This window comes from Jaculus jaculus, chromosome 1 (genome assembly GCF_020740685.1).
Source record: "Jaculus jaculus isolate mJacJac1 chromosome 1, mJacJac1.mat.Y.cur, whole genome shotgun sequence".
In the NCBI taxonomy this organism is placed as follows: Eukaryota; Metazoa; Chordata; class Mammalia; order Rodentia; family Dipodidae; genus Jaculus; species Jaculus jaculus.
The window spans coordinates 240,675,300-240,694,674 of NC_059102.1; the positions used below are offsets into that span (position 1 = coordinate 240,675,300).

At 43.1% G+C, this 19,375-nt stretch overlaps 1 protein-coding gene across 5 annotated transcripts; it reads left to right on the forward strand.

The window, feature by feature from the left end:
* The first annotated feature begins 29 nt into the window (after positions 1 to 29).
* On the forward strand, positions 30 to 18,617 carry Ogfod1 (2-oxoglutarate and iron dependent oxygenase domain containing 1). 5 transcript variants are annotated; one of them, XM_004670748.3, is made up of 13 exons: positions 30 to 233; positions 749 to 894; positions 5,607 to 5,653; positions 8,017 to 8,117; positions 9,163 to 9,279; positions 10,182 to 10,273; positions 10,474 to 10,602; positions 12,028 to 12,141; positions 13,638 to 13,717; positions 13,813 to 14,123; positions 16,137 to 16,259; positions 16,754 to 16,812; positions 17,657 to 18,617. In XM_004670748.3, exons 1-13 carry the CDS (start codon positions 74 to 76, stop codon positions 17,846 to 17,848), a joined length of 1,671 nt encoding a protein of 556 aa, XP_004670805.3. In that variant the 5' UTR covers positions 30 to 73; the 3' UTR covers positions 17,849 to 18,617. The 5 variants fall into 5 exon arrangements, with proteins under 5 accessions (XP_004670805.3, XP_044992841.1, XP_044992847.1 ...); XM_045136906.1 differs by having other exon boundaries at positions 67 to 193; XM_045136912.1 differs by having other exon boundaries at positions 95 to 233; positions 749 to 907.
* The last annotated feature ends 758 nt before the right edge of the window (positions 18,618 to 19,375 follow it).

Here is a 19,375-nt window from a genome sequence, read left to right on the forward strand (position 1 = left end):
CGGAGCACTGTGGGAGTTGTAGTTTCCGTAGGGAATCAGCGACCTGACCGGGGTAGCGTGGTTCATATCTTGCATGAAGATGAGTGGGAAACGGCCAGCGGAAGCCGGGCCGGCCCGGGTGGGCAAGAAGGGAAAGAAGCAAGTGATGTCGGGGTTTTCACATGCTGTCACGGAAGAAACTCTGAAAAAGCAGGTGACTGAGGCCTGGAACCACCGAACGCCGTTCAGTCATGGTAATGGAGGGAGGAACCGTGACCCCAGGGTCTTCTGGGTAGCCAGGGTCACAGGAGAAAAAAGGGTATTGGGAGGACTTTGACCACCGCTGACCCTCCAACGTACACTGCTTTTCCTCTTATACCAAATTCGGTTGGATTTGAGACACCTGGGAAGACATAGGCCGGAGTGTTGGGAAGCGGAGAATATTTAAACTGATAGTTGAATTGGCCACTGATTACAGTCTTCACCGGGCTGGATGGCTCAGCGGTTAAGACGCTGGTCTGCAGTGCCTAATGACCCAATTCGATTCCCCAGTGCCTACGTGAAGCCAAATGCACAAAGTGGTGCATGTATCTGGAGTTAGTTTGCAGTGGCTAGACTCCCTGACGCACCCATCTCATATTCCTTATCTCTGTTTGTCTCTCTGTCCCTCTCCTTACAAATAAGTAAAGAAAATATATTTCTTTTTAATTTTGCTTGGCGGGCTGGGGCGATGGGCACAAATTCATAGATGATGTTTTCCTTCCAACAGAAGCTGTTGTCATGGATATGGACCCCTTTCTTCATTGCGTGATCCCAAACTTCATCCAAAGCCAGGACTTCTTGGAAGGACTTCAGAAGGAACTTTTGAATTTGGACTTTCATGAAAAATACAACGATTTGTATAAGTTCCAGCAGGTATTTATTCCCAGTACGTCAACTCATCTACTTGAATTTGGACTTTCATGAAAAATATAATCATTTATGGGTTGGAGGGATGGCTTAGTGGTTGAGGGACTTGCCTGCAAAGCCAAAGGACCCAGGTTCAATTCCCCAGGACCCATGTAAGGCCATATGCAGATGTACAGGTGGCCCATGCATCTGGAGTTCATCTGCAGTGGCTGGAGGCTGTGGCACGCACATTCTGTCTCTGTCTCTGTCTCTCTCTCTCTCTGTCTCAATAAATAAAGAAAGAAAGTTAAAACATTTTAAATACATAATGATTTGTATAAGTTCCAGCAGGTATTTATTCCCATTACATTAACTCATCTTGAATTTGGGACTGGGGAAATGGCTCAGTGGTTAAACGCCCTTGCTTGCAAAGTCTAATGGCCCAGGTTCAATTTCCCAGTACCCATGTAAAGACAGACACATAAAATGGGCATGCCTCTGTACTTTGTATACAGGCTAGCGGACCTGACATGTCCTTTTCTCTCTCACTCCCACCTCCCTTTCATTGCAAATAAATAAGTAAAGATATTTTTAAAAAATAAAAAGAAGCCAGGTGTGATGGCACACATCTTAGGCAGAGGTAGGAGGATTGCTATGAGTTAGAGACCACCCTGATATTACATAGTGAATTCTAGGTCAGCCTGGGCCAGGCATAAAAAGAAATTCATTAGCTGTAAGTCATCCAGTACTTTTAAGATTCAGATTGAGTCTTTGAAGGTCTTCCCCTTGACATTGTTAAAAGCGTTCCTTCAATTAACCTAGGCTTCCTGAACAATAACTGAGTAAGGTGTTATAATTATTATAAAGAAGATTTTGAATATTTCTGTCCTCATAAAGTTTTAATGTTGGCAACCTACAGAATGGGAAAAAATCTTCGCCAGCTATATATCTGATAGAGGATTAATATCTAGGATATACAAAGAACTCAAAAAGTTAAATAATAAGGAATCAAACAAGCCAATCAAAAAATGGGCTATGGAGCTAAATAGAGAGTTCTCAAAGGAAGAAATACGAATGGCATATAAGCATCTAAAAAAATGTTCTACGTCACTAGTCATCAGGGAAATGCAGATTAAAACTACATTGAGATTCCATCTCACTCCTGTCAGATTGGCCACCATCATGAAAACAAATGATCATAAATGTTGGCGGGGATGTGGAAAAAAAGGAACCCTTCTGCACTGCTGGTGGGAATGCAATCTGGTCCAGCCATTGTGGAAAGCAGTGTGGAGGTTCCTAAAACAGCTAGAGATTGATCTACCATATGACCCAGCTATAGCACTCCTAGGCATATATCCAAAGGACTCATCTCATTTCCTTAGAAGTACATGCTCAACCATGTTTATTGCTGCTTAATTTATAATAGCTGGGAAATGGAACCAGCCTAGATGTCCCTCAACAGATGAGTGGATAATGAAGATGTGGCACATTTATACAATGGAGTTCTACTCAGCGGTAAAGAAAAATGAAGTTATGAAATTTGCAGAAAAATGGATGGACCTGGAAAGTATTATATTAAGTCAGGTAACCCAGGCCCAGAAAGCCAAGCGCCACATGTTCTCTCTCATATGTGGATCCTAGCTACAGATGACTGGGCTTCTGCATGAGAATGAAAATACTTAGTAGCAGAGGCCAGTAAGTTGAAAAGGAGACATAAAGGGTGGAGAAAGGAAGGGAGGAGGATACTTAATAGGTTGATATTGTATATATGTAATTACAATGATTGTAATGGGGAGGTAATATGATGGAGAATGGAATTTCAAATGGGAAAGTGTGGGGGTGGGGAGGGAGGGAATTACCATGGGATATATTTTATAATCATGGAAAATGTTAATAAAAATTTTTTAAAAAATCAAAGTAAAAAAAAAAAGAAAATGTTAATAAAAATTAAAAAAAAAATTTAATGTTTATAATAATAGGGTGATAGGGATAGATAGTCATGAAATGCATTAACCCAATTATGTGAGTACCCCATAAATAAAAAAGCAAAGTATGTTTGGGAGAGTGGTATGACAAAGAGCGTCATATACCAGAGTGTAATAACCATTTGAAACTTAATACTTAGGGTGAGAAGGGAGCTGGAGACAGGAGAACTATAGGCCAGCTAGCCTAGTGAATACAACATGGTAAACAGTGAAGAGACCCTACCTCAAACCAGGTGGAAAGCAAGGACTGACATTTGAAGTTGTCCTCTGATTTCCACATGTGTGTGGTAGACAGGTATGCCTGCAATCATACCATTAAAAAAACAAAAACAAAAACAAAAAAAAACTCTAGGCCTAACTTTCTCCTTGATCTTCTGCCTTACGTTTTGTTTTGGAGGTTTGATTTTTGTTTTGCTTTATTTAAGCTATTTTATTGTGATTTTTTGTTTGTTTTTGTTTTTTGCGGTAGGGTCTCACTCTGGTCCAGGCTGACCTGGAATTAACTCTGTCATCTCAGGGTGGCCTTGAACTCATGGCAATCCTCCTACCTCTGCCTCCCAAGTGCTGGGATTAAAGGCGTGCGTCACCGTGCCCGGCTGATTTGTTTTTTTGAGATCAACTTAACCTCAGACAGCATTTCTCTTGCTTCTGCTAGCCAAGTGCTGAGATTCCAGACCTGTACCACCTTGCCCAACTAGCTGAATTCCTTTGAGGAGTTGTCTATATTGTTTCTCTTCTCTGGTAAACTCCCTTTAACCACACTTTCATCTCTGCCACTTACATTGGAAGTGTACTTGTGGAGATCACCCTCAGTCTCCACAGTAGTAAATCTAATCAACAGTTTTCAACCCTTTTGGAAGCATTTGCATTCTTTTTTCCTAGAGAAACGTTTTCACTTTCAGGGTACCATGCCCTTGAATTTTCTCCTTCATCACAGGGCATTCTTTCTTTTATATACATTAATTATATACATTAATACATAAATTATATATGTGTGTGTGCATATATATATGTATATGTGTATATATATATATATAAATAATTTTTTATTTATTTGAGAGAGAATGAAGAAAAGGCAGAAAGAATGAATGAGTGTTAGGGCCTTTAGCCACTACAAACCAATTTCAGATGCATGCCCCACCTTCTGCATCTGGCTTATGTGGGTCCTGGGGAATTGAACCTGGGCCATTAGGCTTCACAGGCAGGCACATTAACTGCTAAGCCATCTCTCTAAGTCTTCTTCTAATCAACTTCTCTTTTTAGGGGGAGGGGAACAGGGTCTCACTGTAGCTTAGGCTGACTTGGGATTTACTCTGTAGTTTCAGGCTAGCCTTGAACTCAAAATGATCCTCCTGCCTCAGCCTTCTGAGTGCTGGGATTAAAGGCGTGTGCCACCATGCCCAGCTCTTAACTTTGAGCACTTCTTAATGTGAGTACTTGGTCCCTGGACACAGATTTCCCTGGAATCCCATGGCTTTTTGTCTCCTTTTGGCTGTCTCAGAAGAATCTCACACTTAAGTCCAAAACCCAAATTCTGAATCTTTTCCCCCTAAATCTGTTCTTTCTGTATGTTTTCCCATCTCAGTTAGTAGTGACTGGACCTAAGATCAAAATGAGTCATTCTTGACTCCTTTCTCACTCCTCATGTTCACTTCATAGGGAAAATAAACAGCCTGCACCTGCTCCAAACTGTCTCTGTACTAGGATTATTGTACTGTTTTTTTATTTATTTGACAGAAAGAGGAAGAGAGAGAATGGGCATGCCAGGGCTCCAGCCACTGCAAACGAACTCCAGATGCGTGTGCCCCCTTGTGCATCTGGCTTATGTGGGTCCTAGTGAATCGAACCTGGGTCCTTTGGCTTTGCAGACAAACTTCTTAACTGATAAGCCATCCCTCCAGCCCTATTGTGTTGTTTTTAATATTTTTATTTATTTATTTGTGAGAGAGACTTAAGAGGCACCTCCCACCTTGCTTTTAGGCCAAGGCTCTTGTTCAGTGCTGCATATGCCAGCCTAGCTGGCCCTTGAGCTTCTGAGAGGTCTCCTGTCTCCACTTCCCAATTCTCTGAAGGAGGGCTGGGATTCACTGTTGCATCTAGCTTTATGTGGGTTCTGGGATCCAAACTCAGGTTGTCATGACAAGCATTTACCCACTGAGCCATCTTCTCAGCACCTCTCTGAACATGTTGAATAGGCTTTCTTCATCTCACTGAAGTATATCCTGCACACAGACCCCTTTATAACTGCAACCCCCTCCTCACTCTGAGCACAACCCACTCTTTCTCGGTAGTTTATGCCCTTGTCCCCTTTGCTAGTAAATCTAATTTTCTGTCTCCCTTGAGTATTAATCGAGTAAATAAGGTACAGAGACACTAAGTAACCTGCCCAAGCATGGGTCACTCCTAGACAATTGGCTCCAGAGTCTAGGCTTTTCACCACAGTGCTATACTGACAGAGTCCTTACTGTTCTTCCATTCATGTCTAGTCTACAGTCACAAGGAAATCTTTTTTGTTTCTTTTTTAATTATTTTAATGTTTTATTTACTTATTTGAGTAAACTATAGAGAGAGAATAGACATGCCAGGGCCTCTAGAGGCTGCAAATGAACTCCAGATGCATATACCACCTTGTGCATCTGGCTTTACATGGATCCTGGGGAGTTGAATTTGGGTCCTTTGGCTTTGCAGGCAAACACTTTAACTGCTAAGCCATCTCTGCAGCCCTCTTTTTTTTTTTCTTTCTTTATGATCAAGTCTGATGATTTAAAGAAGAGAAGAGAGCCTCATATCTCAGCTTTAAGGTAAGCAAGTGGTTGTACTTGTTGGGTGCTAAACATGAGTCGGGTAGAGCATAAAGTGCTATAAGTAGTTACGGTCTTTGTTAACCTTCTTCCAGTTGCTAAAGGAAGAAACAGTAAACATCTCCAAAGACTCCAGCAGAGAGTGAGGGAGCCAGGATACAATTCCAAGTCTCACATTCCAAGACCCAAATTCGTTTTTCCTTTTTATTTAAAGCCACTTTCAAGCTTACCTAGAACTTACTATATACCTGAGGCTGGCCTTGAACTCCTAGCAATCCTCTGTTTCCTGAGTGCTGATATTACAAGTGTGAGCTACTGCACAGCAACACACTCTTCCTTAATGTTCAGCTTTGTTAGTATCAAGGCGACAAAGTAGCCCTGAAGATGCTGTGTTCGTACATCAGGCTGGGAAAGACCGAACACCGAAATTAGTGTTGACATAGGTGGGGAGACATTTTTTATTTATTCAGTCTCCTAAAACTTGAGGTTTAAGTGTTAAGGTCAATAAAGGTAAATGGAGGACCTTCTGTTACAACAAACCCTTTTCTATCATATTCAAGAATTGGGGTAGAGATGCTGGTTGCCAAGGAACTGTGTAACTTCTCAGTCCTAAGCACCCCCTCCTCCAGAAGAGAAGAGAGTGGTTGGGTGAAGCAGAGCAGCCATGTGTTTGATGGAGCATAGGCCACACAGTGAATTCTAGACTAGACTAGCAGAGTGAGGACAAGAGCCTGTCTGAAGACTGAGAAGAGAAGAGGTTCGAGGATGGTTGGCTTAATCACCAGTGGTCGATGGCTTGTTTACTAGATCTTGCTTATGCACTGCAACTCCCATAAAAACCCCTAACTGAAGAGGCTTCAGTTTGCTGGAAACGAAAACTTGGAGGCACCAGCTAGGTCGTGCGTGTAGAAAGCATAGAAGCTCCATTACCCTGTTGAAGTAAACTGATCAAACTTGAGGAGGAAAAACAAAATAATAACGGAAAGCTGGACATAGTGGCACATGCCTTTAATCCCAGCACTCAGGAGGCAAAGGTTGGAGAATCACCATGAGTTTGAGGCCACCCTGAGAATACATAGTGAATTCCAGGTCAGCCTGGTCTAGAGTGAGACCCTACCTCGGGGGGAAAAAAAACTTGAGGAGGGTGCCATAGGGCCTCTGGTTTATAGCCAATCTGGAAGCATAGCTCATAGTCTCGTGATTACAGCTGAAGTGGGCACCAGTCCTAAGAGTGAGACTGAGCCCATAATATTGCAGATAATGTCAGAATTGAACTGATTTTTTATTTATTTCTTTATTTATTTGAGAGTGACAAACCGAGAAAGAAACTGGCAGATAGATAGACAGAGGATGGTCGCTCCAGGGTCTCCGGCCACTGCAGAGGAACTCCAGATACATGCGCCACCTTGTACATCCGGCTTACATGGGTCCTGGGGAATTGAGTCTTGAACCAGGGTACTTAGGCTTCATAGGCAAGCGCTTAACCACTAAGCCATCTCTCCAGACCCCTGAATTTTGTTTTCTGGGTGTCATGGCACACGCCTTTATGTGTGAGAAAGAATTGGTACACCAGGGCCCTCCAGCGCCTGCATTTGAACTACAGACACATAGACCACCTCTTGCACATGTGTGACCTTGCACACTGGTGTCACTGTGCATCTGGCTTATGTGGGATTTGGAGAGTTGAACATGGGCAGGTGCTTTGACTGCTAAGCCATCTCCTCAGCCCTGAAGTAAATGTTAGTATGCCCAGCTGGTTTCAAAGAATAGTCAGGCCGGGCGTGGTGGCTCACACCTTTAATCCCAGCACTCGGGAGGCAGAGGTGGGAGGATTGCCATGAGTTCGAGGCCACCATGAGACTACATAGTGAATTCCAGGTCAGCCTGGGCTACAGTGAGACCCTACCTCAAAAAAAAAAAAAAGAATAGTCAGTGTAGGGAAAGCCCTCACGTAGTTGGTGTCAGAAGCAAAGTATGCAAACAAAAAGGTTAATTTTTCATTTTACTGCTAAAATCTGTGTCTGGAAATCACTAATTTGTCAACAAACCTGTTGTGCAACTTGTTATGACTAAAGCCAAAGTGGGAAACATAAATCTCGGAGGAAGAAACCACTGAGTGAAGGAAATATACGAGCCTGAGGAGCAAGCATGTGCGTCTGTAGCCAGAGTTACACTTACTCCTCTGGGAACATTAGTCTTAAACTGCGCAAGTTTAAACTGAGACATTTCTCAGGATCTCATGAATGAAATCTGAGAATGAGTCTCTTGAACAAAATGTAACTGCCAGGAAAGAATGCTTGTGGCATAGATCCAGATCAGGCCCACACTCTGGCACAACAAGCTATCTTTGTTCACACTTCTAGGAAGCTTCTGTTCGAAGATTTCCGGACCTGGCTTTCTGACGTTTCTAGCATTGACCTGGAACCAACCATTGACATGTCCTGTGCTAAATATAAATTCACTGGTAAGGAATATAATAAAACTCTTGTGCCTGTGATATCCAAGCTTTTACTCCACAGTGAAGGAAGGATAGTATCAGTGTACCAAATATCGCTAGCCTGAATATCCCTGCATAGCATCAGGATCTTCCTATGAGGACTCATAGGCTGCATTTGGGTGCTTGGTCCCCAGTTGGTGGCAATTTGGGAGGTAGAACCTTGCTGGAGGAGATACATTGTTGGGGATGGCCTTTGGGGTGTTATAGCCAGCTCCCCACTGCCAGAATTTGCCTCACTGCTGTTTTCCCCCTGCAATGGCAGAAGTGATGCCCAGCATGGGTATTGAAACCACCAGGCTTTGCAAGCAAGCACTTTAGCCATTGAATCATTTCCTCAGTTCTAGGATACCATTTTTTTAAAATTTATTATTTATTTGAGAGAGAGAGAATGGTTGCACCAAGGCCTCTAGCCACTGCAAACAAACTATAGATACATGTACTACCATGTGCATTTGGCTTATATGGGATCTGGGGAATTGAACCTGGGTTTTTAGGCTTTGCAGACAAGCACCTTAACTGCTAAGCCATCTCTCCAGCCCTAGGATTTTTTTTTTTTTTTTTTTTTGGTTTTTCAAGGTAGGGTCTCACTGTAGCCCAGGCTGACCTGGAATTCACTATGGAGTCTCAGGGTAGCCTTGAACTCATGTGATCCTCCTACCTCTGCCTCCTGAGTGCTGGGATTAAAGGTATGTGCCACCACACATGGCTAGCCATAGGATTTTTAAGTGAATACACATATAGGAAAAATACCAGAAGACTATAATGCAAAAATATTGTAGCTAAATTACAGATCTATCTTTATGTGCACTTTTCATTATATTTAGAGTTTTCTATGTTGTCTGAGTTTTATCTCTGTACTTACAAAAGAAATACATGTCATTTTAAAGCTGGAGGGCATTTGAAGTTGGAGGTGACATTACCAATGAATGTCTGATAGGCTGATTGAAAGCAGAGACAGATGGTAGCTGCTTGCTGTGTGCAGGGATCTAAGGCGTTCATTAAATCTCCACAGATGCCCTGCTGTGCCATGATGATGAGCTGGAAGGGCGCCGGGTTGCCTTCATTCTCTACCTGGTTCCTTCCTGGGACGGGAGCTTGGGAGGAACTCTAGACCTGTTCAACACTGATGGTAAGCCAATGGCGTGCAGCCACCAGGGGTCACGTCTGAATTCCAACCAAGCTGCCTCAGCATCACCATTCTTGCACACAGTCTGTGCATTCCTCCACAGAGACAGAAGCCATTTTGTCATAGTGACCACCACAGGAGGAATTAATGCGAGTCTTCGCAACCATTTCTTGAAGTTGGACTTTGCATAACAATTACTGCAGAGATGGGAGTCATTTTATGATGAGAACTAGGTATTGACTGTAGAATGGTAGGGGCATACAAAGCTACCTGTGCCCATGAATCTGCCAACCTGACTGGCCCGTTTGACAGGAAATTAGGTTGTTTGTCTTTATGAGCTCATTTGTATGTGTGTGCCTTTTTTCGGATGTGTAGGGGCCAGATGTTCTTGCACGTGTGTGCAGGCCGGAGGCCGATGTTGGGTGTCCTCCTCAGTTGCTGTTCACTTTATTTATTGAAACAAGGTCTCTCACTGACTTGACTAGTCAAGTTGACCAGCTTGTCCCAGGGATCCCATCTCCACTTCCTGAGCACTGGGATTAGACAGGCCTCCACACCCAGCCAGCATTTATGTGGGTGCTGGGGAATCCAGACTCAGGTCTTTTACCAACTGAGCTGTCTTCCACAGCCCTCTGTTGTTGGGTTTTTTGTTGTTTTCTTTTAACCACAGCCATATCCAGGAAATTGACAATTTACTGCAGCCCTCATCAATACTAGGGAATGTCTCCTAACAGAGTTCACAAGTATAAGTAAAGTAGTTGCTAGAGGGGGCATCTTTCAGGATCTGAAGGGTATATCTATATACTCTCAGAAGTATGAGAATCGTCAAGAGTGAAGTGTGAGATGACCTGGAAGAAGTTAATAACGATGAACCCCACTTATGGATGTGTTCTCTCCTGATGCAGAACACTTTCAGCCGAAGCAAATTGTCAAGTCTCTTATCCCTTCGTGGAACAAACTGGTTTTCTTTGAAGTGTCTCCAGTATCCTTTCACCAGGTAATGATTGTAAGCCACAACCTAGAATGCTAAGGACACTGCTAGTCACCCTTTGTCTAAATGTGACAGCTTCCTGTTGGACTTATTATCTTACCAGATAGTATTCATACCTACGTTGAAGGATCCTCAAATTAATCTACCTTGACTGGTCTCCTCCTTCTTCCTCCTTATGTTGATGTGCCTTGGCCTTGTTGTTGCAGGTGTCTGAAGTCCTGTCTGAAGAGAAGTCACGTTTATCTATAAGTGGTTGGTTTCATGGTCCTTCATTAACTAGACCTCCCACCTACTTCGAACCCCCGATCCCTCGAAACCCTCACATCCCACAAGATGTAAGGATAAGTTCTTGGGAGCTATAGCATATCAGTTATTTTTCTGAGTTTATTATTTGTTTCTATATAATTTTGTGGTACTGGGGATTGAACCTAGGATCTCACACAGGCTGTGCAAGTGCTCTACCACTGAGTTATATACCCAACCCTTGTCTTTCTGATTTTTAAAATTAACTCTTTAAATAATGAAAGTGGGGCCAAAGATATGGCTTAGCAGTTAAAGGTACTTAATTGTAAAGCCTGATAGCCCGGTTTCAATTCCTCAGTACCCATGTAACACTAGATTAACAAAGTGGTGCATTCATCTGGAGTTTGTTTGCAGTGGCAAGAGGCACTGGCACACCTATGTTTGTGTCCTCCCCACCCCCCTTCTCTCTACTCTCTTTCTCTCAAATAAATAAAAATACTTGGGAGCTGGAGAAATGAGTCAGTAGTTAAGGCTCTTGCTTGTAAAACATAACAACCTGGGTTTAATTGCTCAGCACCCACATAAAGCCAGATGCACATCGTGGCACATGCATTGGGAGTTTATTTGCAGCAGCTGGCCTGTCTTTCTCTCAATCTCTGCTTGCAAATAAATAAATAAATTTTTTAAAAAGGTTTTAAATACTGAAACTAGACCTTAAACTGCCCATTTTACTTTTCTTTTTAATTTTTTTATTTATTTGAGAGCAACAGACAGAGAGAGAAAGAGGGCAAGAGAGAGAGAGAGAATGGATACACCAGGGGTCTGCAGCCACTGCAAACGAACTCCAGACACATGTGCCCCCTTGTGCATCTGGCTAATGTGGGTCCTGGGGAATCGAGCCTTGAACCCGGGTCCTTAGGCTTCACAGGCAAGTGCTTAACCGCTAAGCCATCTCTCCAGCCCTCTTTCTTTCTTTCTTTTTTTTTTTTTTTTTAAGGTCTTACTCTAGCCCAAGCTGATCTGGAATTCACTATGTAGTCTCATAGTGACCTTGAACTCATGATGATCCTCTTACCTCTGCCTCCCAAGTGCTGGGATCAAAGGTCTGCACCACCATGCCCAGCTTTTGTCTTAATTTTTCTAAATGTTTTTAAATATATATATTTCTTGGGGACTAGAGAGATGACTCAGCAGTTTAACCAGTTGCCTGCAAAGCCTAACAACCTGGGTTTGATTCCCCAGTACCTGCATGAAGCCAGATGCACATAGTGGTGCACGCGTCTGGAGGTTTTGCAGCAGGTAGAGGCCCTGGGGTGCCCACTGCCCTCCCCCATGTCTGTCTGTCTCTGCTGGCAAATAAATAAAACTTTGATAGTGTTTTTCTCTGTTTTATAATACTTCATGCTTCCTAGAAAAAGCTTTCAAAGGATTTGCATGTATTTTACCAATGTGAAATAATGTAACAATAAAAGCTGTAGGAATTAACTAGTCTCTTGTATCTGCCTCTTCTCTAAAAGCATGAAATTTTATATGAATGGATCAACCCTACTTACCTGGACATGGATTACCAAGTTCAAATTCAAGAAGAGTTTGAAGAAAGGTCTGAAATTCTCTTAAAGGAATTTCTTAAGGTAGGCCAATAGGGTAGGTTCTGTGGGTCTTGTTTAATATGTAATCTTATTTGAATGGGTGAACTGACATCACTAAGAGTTTTGTTTGTTTTCCTGGTTCAGATGTATATGTCATTCTCTTCAAATAAAATGCAGAAATTATGAAAGTGAGCATTGGGTTGGTTGTATGCTTAGTGCTTGAAGAGTCCCTAGAGGGCTGGGGTGACACCCCAGTGGTTAAATTGGTAGCTGCACATGCATGAGGACCTGAGTTTGAATCCCCACCACCCATGTAAAAATGCCAGATATGATAGAGACAGGTGGACTTCTCAGGCTTGCTGGTTAGCTAATCTAGCCAAATTAGTGAGGTGTAAGGTAAGCAAAAGACCCTGTCTCAAAAATAAGGTAAGGGTGGGCATGGTGGCGCACACCTTTAGTCCTAGCACTTGGGAGGCTGAGGTAGGAGGATCACTGTGAGTTCGAGGCCAGCCTGAGACCTCATAATGACTTCTAGGTCAGCCTGGGCTAGAGTGAAACCTATCTTGGAGGTGGGCAGTATAATGGCCGGGCATGATAGCACAGAACACAGACCTTTAATCCCAGCAATCAGGAGGCAGAAGTAGGAGGATCACTGCGAGTTCAATGCCACCCTGAGACTGCATAGTGAGTTCCAGGTCAGCCTGGACTAGAGTGAAACCCTGTCTCGGAAAAAAAAAAAAAAGTTAGTAATATGATCCTTTTTTTTTTTTTTTTAATTAATGTAGAAATCTGAGAAGGTTAGCAGTTTGAGATAAGGTATATAACCACTTAATAGAATGGCCCAGATCAGATGGCATTCAGGTCTCTTACCTAAAGTGACAATTCATCCAATCTGCTCTGGCTTCACCACAGCAGTAGGAGACCTTGTACAAAAGAGGTAACTGTCAAATAGACTTTGTAGGAATCAGCCAGATTGATATTCTACAATAATTCTACCTGCCAGGCCAGCAGGGTCATAAGAAGAATTACTAACTGGTTTTTTTTTGTTGTTGTTGTTCTTGTTTTTTGTTGTTGTTGTTGTTGTTTGTTTGTCGAGGTAGGATCTCACTCTAGCCCAGGCTGACCTGAAATTCACTATGTAGTTTCACGGTGTAACAGCTTCTTTTATATGTGTACTTGTGTGTGTGTAGACCTGAGGACAACCTCCAGTGTTTTTTCTTTTTTCTCAGAAATACCACCCTCATCTGTATATCTATTGGTTTTTTGTTTGTTGTTTGGTGGGGTTTTTTTTGTTTTTTTTTTTAAAGCAGGATATCTCATTGGCCTGGAGTTCCCCATTTAGGCTCGACTGGCTGGCCACTGAGCCCCACAGATCCTCTTGCACTCACCTCCCCAGTGCTGGGGTTACAAGCATGCACCACCATATCCAGCATTTTTACATGGTTTCTGGGAATCAAACTCGGGTCCTTGTGCTTGCACGTTACTGACTGAGCTGTCTCCCCAGCCTCTAACTGCTTCTTTATCTGCTTGTTTTCCAGCCTGAGAAATTTGCAAAGGTCTGTGAGGCCTTGGAGAAAGGAGATGTTGAATGGAGTAGCCATGGTCCTCCTAACAAAAGGTATAGCCCATCATCAGAGACACTGGTGTCTATATTCTAACCTTTGATAGGAGAAATGTCACCAGTGAAGTGAACTTGGCATTGCTGCTTCCCAGGTTCTATGAGAAAGCTGAGGAGAGCAAGCTACCCGACATCCTGAAGGCCTGCATGGAGCTGTTTCGCTCTGAAGCGATGTTCTTGCTGCTTTCCAACTTCACAGGCCTGAAGCTTCACTTCCTGGCCCCTTCAGAAGACGACATGGAGGACAAAAAAGAGGGAGAAGCAGCCTGTGCGGCTGAGAGCACTGAAGAAGGGCCTAGCCAGAGTTCCTCAGAGCCTGAGAATAATCAGGCTGCCCTCGGGAGCAACAAGCAACAGACCACTGAAAAGATTGACCTCGGGCCAGAGCAAGACGGAGCAGAGAAAGGTAGGCCTGCATTGGGCCCTTATTGACCCTTAACCATTCACCATGTGTAGCAGACAGCTTAAAGTTCGCTGAGATAAACTTCCAGACCAGGCACAGTTATGGAGGAAGGGATTTATTGAAACTTAGAGATCATGGGGAAGTTCCATAATAGAAGAAGAAGCTGGCCTGCCTTCGCAGGCCCAAACAGAGAGAAGCACAAGCCTAAAAGCCAAAAACCAGCACACACTTCAGGAACTCCAGCTAGGCACACTTTGCATAGCTTTAGATTGAAACCTGAAACCCACCACCACACCTTAAGATCCACACAGTGATAACTGCCTCCAGCCAGGTGGCTAAAGATGCAAACTACAAACAAAGAAAGAACTGAATATATTGGGGTCCATCTAGTCAAACCACCACACCATGCAGCAGATATCTGTGACATTTTCTGTTGCACTAAGCCCATTTCAGGAGCGGGATAGCAAAACAGATAAAGTCTGTTCTCTGTATCTTATTTCTAGTAGGACAGGTTAAATACACAGAAACCAGAAGCTGGGTATGGTGGCACATGCCTTTAATCCCAGCCCTTGGGAGTCAGAGGTAGGAGGATCACTGTGAGTTAGAAGCCACTCTGAGACTACACAGTGAGTTCCAGGTCAGCCTGAGCTAGAGTGAGACTCTACCTTGAAAAACCAAAGTAAGTAAATTTAAGTACATATGTGGATGAAAGGTCAAGGAATACTAAGTACTTACACGGTATTGTCGCAGAGTCATGTGACAAGGAATGACTGCAGGAGAGTGAGATCTGTAAAAGCTCAGAGCTGGATGACTAGAAGGATCTATGGGAACAGCATTACTGATGAAAAACAAATTGAGACATAAAGGAAACGTAGGCTACAGCTTATTTCTCCTGAAAACCAAAAGTGGCCTAAGAAAATTTGCTTAAATTTGGACAAATAAACAAAGAAATTGCTACAGCCAGATGAAGTTTAGTCAGATGAAGTTTAAATAAGATGGAAAAGAAATAGAAAACTCATGTGCTAAGAATGGTGGCTTCATTGTATTTAAAGCAAGTAGCCCACAGCTGAAAGTTTTGAAAAGCACTATGCTATATAATTTTGAAAACTGCAAGGTATTTCATCGAATGACCTTAGCCAGGCCTACTGTTTTCCAGTTTCTCACTCATTTTTTCTTAGAATAACCACCCAGAAGTACAAGTGCTGGTTCAAAGAATGCTCAGATTCTAAAGCAGCTAGCCAACTGCTGCCAAAACATTGGTCAGCTGCCCTGCCTCCAGCACCATGGGTTATGCCTTTCTTCCTGCAAACTCACTGTTGCTTCTCTTTTCCACTTCTGCTTGTGCTGTTGGTACAGATGGCGTTTGTCTTTCTTCCAATATAAATCTTTTCTTGGTCTTATTGCCTACTTGGTTTTCTCTCATGATTTGTGCTTGCTATGTTCTTACTGGTTATTAGATGTTAGAGCCAGGTGTGGTGGCACACGTCTTTAATCCCAGCACTTGGGAGGGTGAGATAGGAGGATCTCCGTGAGTTCAAGGCCACCCTGAGACTACATAGTGAATTCCAGGTCAGCCTGGGCTAGAGTAAGACCCTACCTTGAAAAATGAAAAAAGTCACTTGAGTATTAACCCTCTCTTCTCCATGTTGTAATAGTTTGCTTTTTAATCACGTTCAACATATTTAAAACTTTTATTGCAAGTTTTGTGTTTTGTTTTCTCTGGTGCTGAGAATAGAACCCAGGACTAGGACTTTGCCATGCTAGGCAAGCATTCTACTACTGAACGAAATCCCTAGCCTATAAATATTATAGAGAAATTGAACCCAAGCTCTCTCACATAGATCTAATCATTTTTGACTGTCAATAAGACTGGCTCATAGAATAGCAAGTCAGCTGGTTTGTGAGAATATATTCCTAATACAATATCATTCCTAATCCTTACTCCCTTGCAGTCTGGCATTTGTATCGAAGTTGATTTAAACCTTTATGGGCCCCTTTTCTTCTATATTTTTCTAGAATTGAGTGTCCCTATGTGCCAAGGAGAACTGAGGCACTGGAGGACTGGTCACTATACTTTAATCCATGACAACAGCAAGACTGAGTTTGCCTTGGACCTGCTTCTGTACTGTGGCTGTGAAGGTAGGACAGAAGAAGGAAAGCAGTGAGGTGTCTTGGTGGAACGGGCCACCCCTCCAGAGGGACCCTCTCTAACTGAACCAATTCAAAAATACTTTGTCATGGCCAGATTTTGGGGCAAGATCTCACAGTTTGAAGGGATATTAGAGGTCATGAGTTTGTTTCCCAATCAAATAGGATTTATATCTGGGCATGGGGAAATAGACTATATTGTAATTTTCTCCCAGAATCCCTCCACCAACATAGTATCCACAGCTTTTTATATAATTGCTTTTCTTGGTATATCTAAAATTTAATTCAGTTGATTTTCTTATTCAGTGTTGATTGAAGCAAGCCTGCATTCGGTTCAGCTGTCTGGGAACTTAGGCTGATGATAAACTCAAGCTTCCAAGTCACAGAGCTGGTAGCTGCTAAATCCCAGAGCACTTGATCTTCAACAGGTGATTTAAGTCCTGCCTGGGCTTATATCTGAGTTCTGTTTGTTTTTCACTTGTCAGGCTGGGAGCCAGAATATGGAGGCTTCACATCCTACATTGCCAAAGGTGAAGATGAAGAGGTAAGTGCTCACTTCCGCTAGCAAGTTCTCCTTTTAGTTCTTAAAGTCTTAATTTGCCAGGTGTAGTGGCACACTCCTTTTAATCCCAGCACTAGGGAGGCAGAGGTAGGAGGATTACCATAAGTTCAAAGTTACCCTGAGAATACATAGTGAATTTCTGGTCAGCTCCAGTGGAGTTTTTTAGCTTTTGTTTTTTCCCTTTTTGGTTTTGGGTTTTTTGAGACAATATCTCACTCCTTGACTCAGGCTGGTCTAGAGCTCACTATATAGCCAAAGCTAGCCAAACTTGCAACAGCCACCTAAGTGCTTTGATTATAGGTGGGAGCCACAATGCCTGGGACAAGACTGACTTTTATGACCTGAGCTAGAATCGTACAGTTGACAAATCCCCATTGGCCTGCCTGTCAGTGGTTCTGCTATAGCAAGATGACAGAGGTAATCATAGACATTGACTCTTCCTTACTGAGAACTCAACAAAAAAGCTCAGGGTACATTCCCACAAAGCTTTCCAAGTAGTTGGAAATACATGCATTAGGTAAAACCTTTCTGAGTATGTGCTGATAGGATAGAGCAGGCAAGTTCAGCCTGTGGCCCACAGACCACATGTTCCCGAATAGCTATGAATGCAGCCCAACACATTTGTAGATGGCAGCATCATGTCATGGTGACAGAAGGTTACACACCGCTGGGATAGAGCTTACTGGCAAATGTCTTGACCAAGCTCATCTGCTAAAGGATCTTTCAAGGACTCCTGTATCCCAGCTGTGGAAACCTGTCCTGTGGTGGCATGTTGATCTGAGCGTGAGCTGTGTTCTCATGGTCATACATTTCCCTCTTGTTTCAGCTGCTAACAGTGAATCCGGAAAACAATTCCTTGGCATTGGTCTACAGAGATAGAGAGACTCTGAAATTTGTCAAGCATATTAACCACCGAAGCCTTGAACAAAAGAAAACCTTTCCAAACAGAACTGGTTTCTGGGACTTTGCATTTGTCTACTATGAGGGACAGGAGTGGACGGAGCTAACACAAGGCTGACACTTCCTCAGTACAAAAAGTCTGTGATCCATCGGTGTGGAGTGAAGGACACCGCCCCTGGCTACTGCCTGTTCTCACAGTCAGCTGGGTGTGGTGACCCATGCCTGTAATCCCAGCACATAAGGAGCAGAGGCAGGAGGATCTTGAGTTCAAGGCCAGCCTAAGCTACATAGTGAGACCTTATCTCAGAAACAAAGAACACAACTGGTCCTCCTTTCATAGGACTCATGATTATCTTCAAACTCATCCTTGAGCTGGAGCAAAGCGTTTAGCCCCGGGGGTTTTAAAACAAGTGCTTTAAGAAAAAAAAATTTTTTCATTTTATTCCGTATCTTCTATATTGACTGCTTAGGAACTTTTTTTCTCTTTCTTTGGTGGTATTTTATTTGTGGCAAAATGTACATAACATAAAATTTAGCAGATTAATCTTTTGGTCGTTTTGAAACAGGGTGTTACTACATAGCTTAGGCTAGCTCTGAACCAGCGCGCCCTCTGCTGCAGACACCCAAGTCCAGGAACTGTAGGCTTGCATAACCACGCCCAGCCCACTTGAATACATTCACCATGCTGTGCAGCTATCACCACTGTCCCTATTCAAAGTACTTCCATCTTCTCAAAGTGAAACTCCACTCACTGAACAATCACTCTTCACTCTCCTCCACAACCCCTATCCTCCTTTATTAACTCAACTACTCATATTCCTCGTGAGTGACTCATACATTACTTGTGATTATTTTAGTTCATTATAAAGTTGTCAAGGTTCATCGGTGCTCATGGTGGTTTTCCCTTTCTACTCAGCAGTAGTTGTCACTTCTGTTCTTCCCACTCACACTGATCTAGAAAGTTATAGTGCCCTAATCCTGTTCATACAGGGCCTTGGGGCTGTGACACAATTTGAGTCATTCTGTAGCCTCTCTGCCTGTGGTTGAAGTCCCACCATGGCTCTTGCATAACAGGGCAGACTCAAAGGATAGCTAGTAATGTTCCCTTGGAAAAGGTCCAGCTGAAAGCCACATGCCCCAGGAATCCTGTGGTTGGAGAAAAGGGTGGGTTGCTGTTGCCCTGTGTCGTCACGGGTGGGTGCCTGCTGCCGTCCAGTCCTGGAGTCATGGCTTCTGTATGGGTGAAGGAGTTTAGCCTCACATTTGGCTGCACTGTACTAAATGCTGTAGGGTCAGTTATACTGATAGTTGCTTTTTTCTCCTTTGTTTTAAAAGATCCAGTGCTAACAAGCCACATCAAGATGCCAAGAGACTGGGCCATTTGCTTGCTTGCTTTCCCTTGACCTGCTCCAGAAGGTTCTAGTGCTTGCCAGGGGGGGAGTGGTGCAGGGTGGCTGGAAAATGCTGTTCTTTCTCCACCCTGTACCTTCCCCATTTTTTTTCTCCTACTCCTGGCTAATCCTGAGTTTTATTTTTTATTTATATATTTATTTGAAAGAAAGGGCATGCTAGGGCCTCTTGCCACTGCAAACCAACTCCAGAGACATGCACCACTTTATGTGGGTACCTTACAGAATGCATTTAA